General features: G+C 39.2%; 1 protein-coding gene across 1 annotated transcript; it reads left to right on the forward strand.

Moving 5' to 3' along the window:
• Positions 1-5,142: 5,142 nt before the first annotated feature.
• KCTD18 (potassium channel tetramerization domain containing 18) lies at positions 5,143-11,583 on the forward strand (the record flags this gene model as incomplete). The annotated part of the gene is made up of 6 exons (XM_079538770.1): positions 5,143-5,299; positions 6,455-6,666; positions 7,275-7,468; positions 8,612-8,706; positions 9,151-9,253; positions 11,061-11,583. The coding sequence occupies 6 exons, from the start codon at positions 5,143-5,145 to the stop codon at positions 11,581-11,583; spliced, it is 1,284 nt and encodes a 427-aa protein (XP_079394896.1).
• Positions 11,584-12,709: the final 1,126 nt, after the last annotated feature.

Raw genomic sequence — 12,709 nt, forward strand, 5'->3', positions numbered from 1 at the left:
TACCAAACAGCTTAGTTTTCGACGAAGCAGGATATTATGAAGCTGCAGCTTTTCTACTTCTTTCTGAAGAAAAATCCTCTCATTCTTCAGCTTCCGAGAACTTTCTTTCTCCACGCTCAAAGCCAGAGCTAATGCTTTATTATTTTGTTTTAAAGATACTTTCAACATTGATGAATTATCTATAGGAGACAAAATCATAGCGTTTTATTTTCAATGGCTCCAATTCCAGGCCCTCTCTATATGTAGTCTCACTACATAATAATACTTTTCATTTATATTTTTTTGGCAGAACAGTAGCCTGACATAAAACTGTTCCTTGTTGGCTGCCATTCTGAAGTCTTCTATTAGCTTTGAGTCTCATGCAAGGATTCTGCTCATCTGGATTTTATTTTTTTTTTAAACAAAGATATTTTAAGAGTTTTGAATACATCATTTTAAAGTGTATGGTTTTGTAGGCATAACAACGGTTCCTGCCTTTTAACAAAGAAAAAATAAAATACGTTTCACAAATAGAAAGTTTAAACATTTTGTGCAAGAATGTACATTTCAGCAAATGAAAGAAGTTTAGAAATATATCGTCAACCGTTGTAATGAAAACTTGCCTACTCACATCTGCTACCAAACCTTTTAACTACTATTCCCCTTTTTCCTCAGTGACGGAGTATTACTGAGATAAACATTTCACCTCATATTCATAGCGCACACAGAGCTAGCTTTAACTCAGATGAGCCTGGCCATGCTCTTTTGCAAAACCAGAAGGAGCAAGATCAGCATGAAGTGCTATTGCTGTATTTATTCACTGTCCTAAGCTATTACTTCTGTGACCTGTCATACAAAAATCAGGAGGGCTTCATTTCTTTGCTTAGGGAAACACGCAACAACAGCAGCACCTTGTGAATCCAAACATTATGCTTTTAAATTACTATTTGGCTTTGTGAATTGTTTGCATTATTTTTGCAACATGGGAATCCCTAAGGGACATGGATATTACTCATCAATACTACTGATTCATTTTTCACTGAAATTAATATTCTTGGCATAAATCACATTAAAAGTCTTGCTGCATCATTTACAGAAAAAGAAGCAGAAATCAAGATTCAGTTAGCTGTGCTGCTTGAACCAGAGATCTCTGAAATAGTGTTTTGCTATATTTACACTTTCCCTATCTTTTGCAGAAGATTTGAAATTGCTGTGGACTTAAACATCTAGCATAAAAAAGTGTTTTAACATAACCCTGGCTGACCGGGAAAGCAAAGTATGTTCTGACAAATGCTCAAATCAGTCTGTTAACATCTGCAGGATTCTTTGATTCCTTAAGTGTCTCAATGAAGAATTTGTTATGAATACCACTTTGCAAGTGGGAATTGAACATGTGATGCTATGACAACTATGTCATAAACTGCTACTGATTTAACTCATTTTGGTACCTCAGGTTTTAGATGCTCAAGATAAAGCATGGATGTTAGAGATGTATTTGAGCATGTTTTTTAAAAACACTAGGACACCAAAGAGAAAGCACTAGAACTATGTAGACAATTAGATTAATAATCAAATTAGAACCACGTGTTTTAACTATCAGTCTCTCCGAAAATACTGAATACACCACATTTTTTAACAGCAGCCATTCAGCAAATCACACTAGATACAACTGTTCTTCACTTTGAAGTCATACGTTCTAAGCGACATTCTAAGTTCTAAGCGACATTCTAAGTTCTAAGCGACATTCTAAGTTCTAAGCGACATTCTAAGTTCTAAGCGACATTCTAAGTTCTAAGCGACATTCTAAGTTCTAAGCGACATTCTAAGTTCTAAGCGACATTCTAAGTTCTAAGCGACATTCTAAGTTCTAAGCGACATTCTAAGTTCTAAGCACAGTAAAAGGCTTCACGGGACTTACTTATTAATTTAGATTTGATTTTAGATGCCAAAGAAGCGTTCAGTTTTGCAGTTTGTAACGCTCTGTCCCTCTTCCTGTGTCCTCTGACAGCACCCAAAGAAAAAGCAGTGGATAATTTAGCAGCTGCTTGTTTATCCATCATCAAAAAGAACCTTGTCAGGTGAAATGCACACTGGCAAGAGGAATCTGCAAATGACACATGATTTCGTTCACAAATTTTGAGCTTAGGCCGCATTATCTCTTTATGAGGAGATTATCCAAGATTTAGGTCACATTATCATATTTTACTAACAAATATGAAGACTGCAAGGATGAGAGATTTTACCTTCATACATTCCATCAAGTTACCTCTTCAGATTTACCCTTAAAAGTGAAGGGGGCAGGGGAGAGATGAAAAAAGCAAAAGTTTACATCACTTGACAGTGCAACCGAATCAGCTTCGTCAGGCCAGATTTTAAAAGTAAGTTTTTTAAATAAAGCGCGTTACCGGTGTTAAATACCGAAGCACACAGCAAGAAAGACCAGGCTGCAAAGTCCGTTGGAGCAGCGAACGATGCTCCGCAAGCGGCTCCGAGAAGGCGCGGGGTAGCGCTCCCGCCTCGCCTCAGGGGCGGCCAACGGCTGCGCGAGCCCAACGGCCGTCGGCGGGTAACCCTCGCGCCCGCCCTCGCGCCGAGGCAGTCAGTTCAGGAAAGCAGACAACCTCCGCGATCTGACTGTGCGCGAATGGAGCACATTTGCAGCACAAACGGCGCTGCCGGGGTGGTTCCTGCCCATCACAGCTTTTTGTTTTGAAGCAAAGAATTACATTAGATCTTGAAATGCCAGCCTTTACATTACGGAGTAGCGTTTCATACAAGAGAGGCCTTTACGTATAGGGTTTTTTTTTTTTTTTTTGTGAAATAGTCCCTTTAAAAGGAGTTGCAATAGAAGAAGCAACAACCCAAGTATCAAGGCAGTTATCAAAGCGACATCAACAAATTTGCAAACGAAAGATGACACTGAGTGTGCACACTCCTTGCACGCATAAGAAGCTCCCGTGTTACAACTGGAGCAAGGCTCATCTCATCCTTTTCAGGCAGTTAGGTTTGGCAGATGGAAGAAAGTACTTGAGCCCAGCAAGATGCTTTCCTCCAAAGTCTGCTCTGATCCCAAAGGCACAGGCCACATGCTTTAACATTCCCTCACATGCATTTTCTTCCCCCACGTGAGCCTAGTTCTGCCATCAGTTCAGGCAGACACACTGATTGCTGCAGTTGGCCTAAGCATTAATACATACATAGTAAACAGTTTGGGGGAAAAGGGGGGAAAAAAGTTATTGTTTTAATTTATTTGAAAGTTTACAGGGACATGGAAAGGTGAAACTGTAATAACAATAATAAACCATGCATTTTTTCCCCCTCATTTCCAAATGAGATTTGGCACAGTTTCTCAGCATGGTCCTGAAGCTGCATAACCTCATGCTTCTACACAATCCTTTTAAAACACAGACTTGACCCAGCGCACCTTACATGCCTGTGGTATGTTCCCCTTCACAAAGCAGCTTCGAGTAACTGTAGCCACTGTAAATTCTGAGAAAATAACAGAATAACATCATGCAACTGTAACAACAGAAAGTCAGGCAAGTTGCTGTGACTCACCTCCCTCTGCTCTCAAGCAGGCAGTATTTTCACCCAGCTCCAGTCATGAGATTTCATTTCCTTCACTTTTACAGCAGTCCCATCTCCTGAGGGAGCAATCCCCAATCTGCTTCCAGCTAACATTTATGTCACAACTGCTGATAATAAGCAAAATAAGTGTTGTGTTAGCACCTGGGTGCTACTTTCCTTTGCATTCAGCTGAGGAACTTTTCACACGTGAACAATCCTCAGTTAGCTACCAGCTGCTTAACGGGGGGAAGAGCCTAAAAGGCTGGGAGGCTTTACACTCTGCATGCACTAAATAGAGGAGTCTGGTTTGCAATCACTTGAGATCCCATTATCAGCCTTTAAACTGAGTAGGGATGAGAGGGAAAGAGAGGGAAAGACAGACCTGTTATAACAGCTCTCAAAGCTTAAAAATGATATGGGTGTGTTCCTGCATGTGCAGCGGGAAGCTAACTGCATTCTTAATGGGCTTCGGGTCCCAATTAGAAGAATCATTAATGTTCTAAGTTTTATCTCTTTTCTACACATACAGGCAGCTCGAGTACTTTCCAGAAAGTTTGCGGAAACCAGCAGTTTGGCACTACTGCATTTTGTACAATTATTAATTTGGCATTTATAAATATCAGGCTCTTATCATGAGAATCTGACGCTGTGTGTCTGTTCATGCAGCATTTTGGTCAGCAAGCAACTGCACCGCAGCCATGAACCGCTTCGAGCAGGGCACTCTCTCTAAGCTGTTGCGCATGAGAGTGCACGGGAAGCACCTAGCAGTCTGCACTTGTCCAGGATGTTTGAAATATATTAAAGCGCTAACAACGTGCTCTAAGATTAAAAAAAAAAAAAAAAAAAGAGGAGAAAAAGAAAAAAGGTTTCTGCCTTACAGAGCAGCCGAGTTTACGCATGCACGCCTCCCTTCGGAGGCCGAAGGCACCGAAGCCGCGCCCGGCGGGCCGCCTGCTGCCCGCGGGCTCGGGTCGGGGCTGCCGGCGGTGCCCCCGGTCGGGAGATGCCGCGGTGGCTCCGCTCGCACGCCCCCGGCCCGGCCCTTCCTGCCGCCATTTTGCGGAGCCGAGGAGGCCCGGAGGCGCCCGGCCCGCTCCGGCCGCGGGGAGGCGGCGGCGCAGGTAACGCGCGATGGCGGCCGCCCTGCGCGCGGCTGGAAGGCGCCGTCCCGGCGTGTGCGCGCCCGCGGCTGCGGAGGGCTGGGTGGGCAGTGCCTCTCCTGCGGAGCGGCTCCGGCGCAGGAGGGAGCGCTCGGGCCTGCGCGGGGCGGCTCTCCGAGAGTTCCTAGGATGCGTTTTGTTGCTGTCCTTCTAGCGCGTCTTTCACACGTACTAACCACAAATCTGCCCCCCCGTATGCCTCAAAAGAGTAACCGCGTGTTTTCCGGCAAAATAAATGTCATCGTTGTTTATAGTGAAGGTGTAAGCATCATTTCGAATTTTGCGATTCTGATTTACAGTACTGTGCAACAGGCGTGTTAGTTGAGCTAATGCTTGGATCTCTGTGCAATATTTCGGCCTTAGCATTAGACTGACACTTCTTTGTATCTGTTACAGTGTGGAATAGCTCGTAATTAACATCTCATTTGCAAATGCGATGGAAGAGGACAAGGCTGCAGAGGAGCAGGGCATCCTACGGCTGAACGTGCGAGGATGTCTGTACACCGCCAGGCGCCAGTCCCTGTGCCGCTTTAAGGACTCCATGCTAGCTTCTATGTTTAGTGGACGTTTTCCTCTAAAAATGGATGAGTCTGGTAAATATGTTAAAGCTGCACCTAAAACATTCCGCCTAGGGAGCTCTGTGGTAAATACATGCTTTTACGTATCCACTTTATTGCGTCTCTTTTCTTCCAACTTGCTGAGCTTCTTGAATACATGAATTATGCGTGCATGACTTATGAGTACTTCATCAGAATTCCACAGGACATTTCTGTTTGCAAACATGCATGTTTGTACAGCACTTCGCCCTGCTTTGCTGCAATCAAAATTGTCGAATACACTACTACAGTATGAGTGTTAACTTGGATCCTGTTTATGCCTTCCTATATTCTCCCAAGGCATCCGACTCCATCTGCTCATTATGTAGGGAGATTGAGGTTTTATCTTTGTTTCAGAATGCCTCAGTACCCATTAAAGATTGCATTTTTGACCAGCATGGTTTGATATGAAAACTTGAATAAAACTTTTCATGAGTCAGATTTCACCCCTGTTTGTGAGTTGGAAGTGACTGCCAAAGTATGCCCAGTTCTAAAACTATGCTGGATGGACAGTAGTGACTTCTTGTTGCCCACTTCTGACAATTTAAAATATCTGAAATGCTTGAAACTTTTTACAAGCAGGGTTTTACTATCATCCTTCAGCTGCAGTGAACAGCATATTATATACAGCAGTGTACAGCTTGAGTGGCTATTTTGTGTGGTCATTGAGCCCAGCATCAAAAGAGAGAAAGAAACAAACAGAATTGTAAAACTTAAGCAAGATCCAGATTAGTTGAGGCTGGATACATACAAAAGCTGGTGCTGCTTTTTACACCTAGATCCAAAATTGAAAAAAAAGCTCTCCAATAGCAACAAATAAATAAATAAAAATTCTAGAAATGCTCCTAGAATAAGATTTTAGCATATTAAGCACTTAGCTGAGATTTATACTGGCATGGTCCTGTGCACATCAGTGATATCACCGACATTCCAAACAAGCAAAAAATTCTTCACTATGAATTTTATCTTCAAATACCTATTATTCCATGGAAACAAAGTAGCAGTTTTAAAATAACAGAGAAAATATACTTAGTTACTTCTCCTATATAAGTAAAGAGAGTAAGTTTCATACAAAAGCTTTACTTGATGATTTGGTATAATGTGAGAAATCTTAGAAGCAGCATCTTAAGTTCATTATGTGTATGTTTTCAGGAGCCTGTCTGATTGATCGAGATGGAAGCTTGTTTAAATATCTTTTGGATTATCTTCATGGAGAAGTTCGGATTCCTGAGGATAAACAGATTCAAATTGCATTGCAGGAGGAAGCAGATTATTTTGGCATCCCTTATCCATACAGTCTGTCTGACCATTTGGCCAACGAAATGGAGACATATTCTTTAAGGTCAAATGTAGAGCTTAAGAAGGTCAGTATATTTCTTATATTTTAAAAGATGCACTCTTCTAAAGATGTATCACACCATTTCTTAGCAGCAGATATAAAACTATGCGTGTACAAGTTAGCACTTTTTTTTTTTTTTTTTACCTCTTCATATAATTCTGAGATTTAGGATAAGAAATTCTAGAACTGATAACACAGTCATAGCCATCAAGTACTCAACTTTTCCATCACTACATTACAGAAGCAGTTTAAAGTTGACTCTTATGTGCAAGTCTGCTTTGAAAACTTGTATAGTAGGAAAGACATTGTATAGTTCTCTGTAGTTCTTTAGTTTCTCCCTTATTCATCTTCTTTTGAAAAGCATAAAGCAGTTCCAGACTTTCGATTTTTTTTTTAAATGGGGCCATCTTCAAGTATTCCTGTTGCCTGTCTGTGCATTTCTCCTACTTGGAGGACATTCTCTGCTATCATCCGATAAGATATAGTGTTCACAATAGTCTAGATAAACTACATCCTTGATATACTTAAAAGAGGTCACCAGTACAGTTAAGAAAATTTCAGAATGAAAGCTTATAACACTGAACTTAATTAGTATTAATATTTTTGCTTTTTTGTTTTATTTTTTTTTTCCAGGCTTTGTTGGATTTCTGTGATTCTTATAATTTAATCTGTACCAAGCCTACAGTTTGGGTCCTGCACTATCTTGGCACTTCTGGGGCAAGCTGTGAGAGTAAAATTATTGGTGTGTATGCCACAAGGGCTGATGGGACTGATGCAATTAAAAAGGAGCTAGGAACAAAAATTCACAGTAAAAGCATCTACAAAAGGTAAGCTGACTTTCAAACTCATGAAAGCACTATGGGAAGACTATGAAGACTTACATATCATAATAATACCTAAATATTATTTTATTTGGCTAATATAGCATTATTACACTATAAATCACTGGCAGGAATGAGATTATTTTCTGCTTTGAAAACACCCAGCTAATATAATATTCAGATTTAACAAAATAAAGACTAAGCACAACGGAAAAGAATTCAAGAGATCTACAGAAGGTCACTGGCATGCAGTTGCTCTAAGATCTCAGTTGCTATTTTTTCAATGTCTCAACCATTTAAAATTATATTATAATTTAGGATGATAATTACATCAAGTGTTATCAGTGATATTTACACCAAGAATCATCACTGAATCCTGAAAATGTCCCCCCAAATATTCACAAAGCTGGCAGTGATTTAAGGGGTTCTATTTTGTAGTCTGCTACAACAGCAGTTAAAAATATTTAACGCAGCTTTTCTGAAGATGAAATTATTAAATTATTTAAAGGATACGTACATTTCAACAAATATGAATGCATTTTACAGTAGAAATGTTAAGATATTAGTAGACCTGTAGTACTTCCAAGTGCCTGGAAGCTGTTTGTCTTTCCCTTGGTCCCACAGTACAGAATCAGAAGTGTAATTCACTGTATACCTTCTGAAAAATTATTTAGAGCTTTTGATATTGCATCATGTTTATAATTAAGATACATATTCTCCTAAATTTAGGCTGGGAAAATGAGTATCTACTCTGAGATGTTTTGGATACATAGTAATTCAGGTATTTGTCCTCCTACTGTGTTTTCCCTTTGAAAATATGATTTATAGTTAGAAGAATAAATTTTACACCATTAGTTCTGTAATTATGTTTTTCATGGACATCTGTTCTTTCCTGAATACCTTTTCCAGCAACAGGTACTCACAGGTGTGCAGGCAGTAGGGAGCGGCAATTTGGATCTCTGATAGAAATGACAATGAAATCTAAGTAATGTTTTTTTACCCACTTTACAAAACATTTACTTCTAGGTCCTTTCATAGTTGGAATTTGGTAGAAGACTAATAGCTGTAACACTATTTCATCAGTGTTAAATTTTTGGGATCCTAGGTAGATTTACCATGTAACTGTTACCTTACAAACAATGTTTCTAGAGAAGCTGGAAATAATGTCCAATACATCTGGAGCTATTACTCTGAAGCTGAACTGAAAAAGATGATGGATGCTTTCGGCACCTGGGAAGGAAGAGGTACAGTATTAATTCTTCGCTTCTATTTTAGTATTTTTCTACAGAAAAAAAAAATAATTGCCAAATAATTATACAATAATAAAATCTGTGGGTGTTTCCACTAATTCAGTATGTGACACATACAAACTCCATTGGAGCGGTTATTTGAAGGGAAAACACAAAAAGTCTTGATTGATGTTCTAATGAGCAGATGTGAGCTAACATACATGAACAGACGTAGTGAGAGCCATTGCATGCAAGAGGTGATGGAGACCCTGAGCACTCTGGTGGAAACCCTAAAGGCATGCTGGCTGTAAGCACAGGTTACTTGTCAGTGTAGTTTCAAAGCTGAAATTCTACACAATAAAATGCATGCATTCATTTAATCTGGGGGACGTACACACAATACTGTGTTCCCTCAGCTCAGTGATACAATCAGTGATACAATGTCTCTTTGAAATGCAGGTGTCAGCTACTGGAGAGTGCCGCAGGAGCTCATCGAATGCTGGACTCTTGAAGAGCGTTCTCTGAAAGGCAGTTTGCATCATATGCCTCCAGTTCATAAAAGGTATGGCGAACTGCATGGGTGGCTTAGCATGAAATGGAAAACAGCACAAAGATTTTGTGTGTGTGTGTGTGTGTGTGTGTAGTTTCAGGTTCTTTGAATAGTTTTCTTAGTTGTTCCTCTTAACATTTTCATGTAATATATTCACTGAGAGCTCATAAGCAGAACTGACCTTGCTATAAGGAAATTACCTTTTCTAGGCTGCTGAAATTCTATTCTACAGCCTTTAAAGCATCATGTGAGGGTGGAAATGAGTCATTTCAAAAAGTAGAGAACAGCATTAGCTAAATGGACTAGCTAATTGAAAACTTTAAAAGATTAGGTGATTTTCATGTTTCTAAAAAGCTCTACTTTTACACTACAATATTTTCTTTCCAGTTCTGTGGTCATACTTCTGACAACACTTCCATTTGCAATACATTACCTAAAAGCAGCATTCGCAGATGCATCTACAGTTATCTGAGCCACTCAACAGCATCTTCCTGCTATCTGAGGAGGAGGATCCTGCTTACCTTGTCTCTCTGGCCATGCTGTCATTTCAGCAGCAGCCACAGAGCCATGACAGCACAGTGATCCAACTGAAAATCCCCATCTCCCCATCATTTTGGGATACTGTATTCTTTGCTTTTCATAGCTCATTAAGGAAGAAGCATGACCACTGGACTGACTGCCAAACACATATATTCCTGAATGCTCCACTGCAACCTTTGCCTTTTTATCTCCCATTTCTCTGCTTTGTCTTCTCTATTTTTTCTGTACCCAAAGAGCTGTATTAATTACCTGCAGTAATCCTTGTGAGAGCATATACCATCTTGAAATATTATTGTAAATTAATCTAGTTACTGATTACATTTTACCTGTACTATACTGCAGCTGTTAAAACACCAAGTCTTTGAATGCTTAAATTTTCCTTTTTGTTCTAATGGTTCTTTTGGTCTAGGATGTACAGATTTCAAGAATACATTCTTACCTTAGAGCTCTGAGGAAAGCCTTCCTAGATTCATTATGAGCACTTGGTTATTTGCAGGCTTTCTGCTTGAAGTGTCACCATATACCACTTTTCTAAGGGTAATGATAAGAAATATTACACTTTTACATTTTTTCTGTCTTGATATGGATTCCTGTGGCATTTAATCTTTTGAAATCCAAAATGCAAGCATCCTGAAGAATGTTAGTGCTTTAATAGTGTCCCTTACTCTGTACTTTAATGGTTCTCTGAGTTACTTAAAAATTACTCTCTACTTTAGACAGTTAGAGTTGCTATGAGATTCCACAGGCTTTCTTACACAGATTTTTTATCCTTTTTTTTTTTTTTTTTTTTTTTTGGCAAAACGGGTATCTTTAATTATTTAGAAAGGGAAGGGAGAAAGGGATATTCTTCTTTTCTCAAATTACGTAATGTAGAACTATAAATATTTTGTTTCTGTGCAATTGGGTCTTGACACTTTGGTAGATAACTCAAAACATATTTGATTAACTTTTACTGAATTTTCTATTTGGTGAAAACTGTAGTACTTTAATATTTTCTTTCTGTAACTCCTCCTGCCTTCTTCCTCATTTTCACACAGCAGTTTGTGCACCATTTCTTACCAATTTTAGCATGTAACATGACTTAAAGAGGTAGAAGAGATTGCTGTATTATTGATGCAAAGGCAAGCCTGACTGCTGCGATCAACAGTTGAGAACAATATGTGATAACCAGCAAAAATTAATAGAACAGTAGATTTGTGCATTGCTGATTTTGTAACTATAAAAAAAAATAACTCAAATACATAGTTTGTTTCTTCAATTAACATCCTTTGTTTTACAGACGCTTAATTGATTTCTCTGAAGTGGAAGACTACATACCATGCAAAGTGGGCCCCAAGCCAATTAGATTCTCAGGTCCTTCAACAAGTACACATATCAAAGTCAAGAATTCAGCTTCATTAAAGGTAGCTGCTTACAACACTTCACATTCTGCAGTAACTCTTAAACGACCAAATAGTGAAAGTTTGATACTGCACAAAGCAGCTTCTGTGTCCACAGCATGCAAGCCAGAGCCCAGCAATTCCCAGGTGCCCCATGGAAAGCAGAGTGCTGATGATGAAGCATCATGTCAAATGACTTTCAACACCTCAGCGCCTAGAAAACCCATACGCAGCCGTGCAGTAAAGCTGAAGCGAACTCCACTGTTTCTCATGACACCTTCTCAGTCATCATCTGCGTCCAGTAAAACAAGTGAACAGGACAAAGCTGCTGCTGAAATTCCTACTACTTCAACTGTACTAAACAAAGAACCAGCTGCGTTAGCAGAGAGCAACAAGCTTAAGAGTAATAAAGTGGATGGATAACATTGGACTCAGACTGATAGGCTGTGTAGCTTGGGAACATCTGGCCTAAGAACAGCTCATCATCTCATATTGTTAGTTATTCAAGGATTTGGTAGGAAATCACGTTGAAGATAGTGAAGAGTTAGTGAAGAGCAGAGGGAGAAATGAAGTGTATTTTCTGATTTTATTTCTAAGTATTTTTTAGAAGTTGGGAGGAAGAAACATGGCTAAAAGAAACCCTAAAACACACAGCATGCTCAATATTATGGTGTCTCATTCATATTTGTGTCAGGCTGTACTACTGGCCTTTTAAAAGGAATACATGCACAGCACAGAAGACAACAGCTTATCAAATTTAGTTACAGTTAATTTCCTTAATCCATATATTTCAAGTAGGGGAAAAATAGTAACAATGAATACCAGTTATTAGATTCAAATTTGTCACAAGTGTGCAATATACAGAGTACTGTAAAGATTTTATTTTATTTTAAGCTGAATGCACAAATACTGGTACTTGCAGTGAGAAGTTACCATTTTATTATTGGTAGCAATTAAAGGGACCATCTTTACATGTACACAGAAAATTGATAAACAGGAAGGAAGAGCATGAGTAGGGAATAAGGCAGTTTTTCCTTAGACCTGAGACATATGTACACTAGTTTCCTACTTGTCCTTCTTGTCCTCCCTTGTACTAGGGTGCATTACGAGCAACGATACTGAAGAGCTCCTGTATGTTTCTACTAGCAAAGAAAAGCAGAATTTGGCTCACTTTTTAAGAAGTCCTTTTGGACTTGGTTGGTTGTTTAAACCAATGCTGTTTAACTTCCCCACATTTGGCTTCATTTTGTGCAATTGTTTGTGTATGGCTGGGTACTGCTTTGTTGTTGCTAATAATTTTGCAACACAGTAAATACACCTGGCTTTAGATGTTGCAAAGTCCTATCGCATTGCCAAAATGAAGTATTCTTACAACTTGCTTCTTTAAGTCTTTTGTTTTCTAGGTTATTTAGAAGAAATCACATTTTTAGGCTTTTCGTCGTAACTGCAAGGACTTGAAATTTCATTTGCAAAGTAAAAAAGAGAAACAGCAAAATTTCAGGTACTAACATACTGTTTGAAGAGATGTTTTGCCATGAATTATAGTTAC

This window comes from Tetrao urogallus, assembly GCF_951394365.1.
Source record: "Tetrao urogallus genome assembly, chromosome: 8".
Taxonomy (NCBI): domain Eukaryota; kingdom Metazoa; phylum Chordata; class Aves; order Galliformes; family Phasianidae; genus Tetrao; species Tetrao urogallus.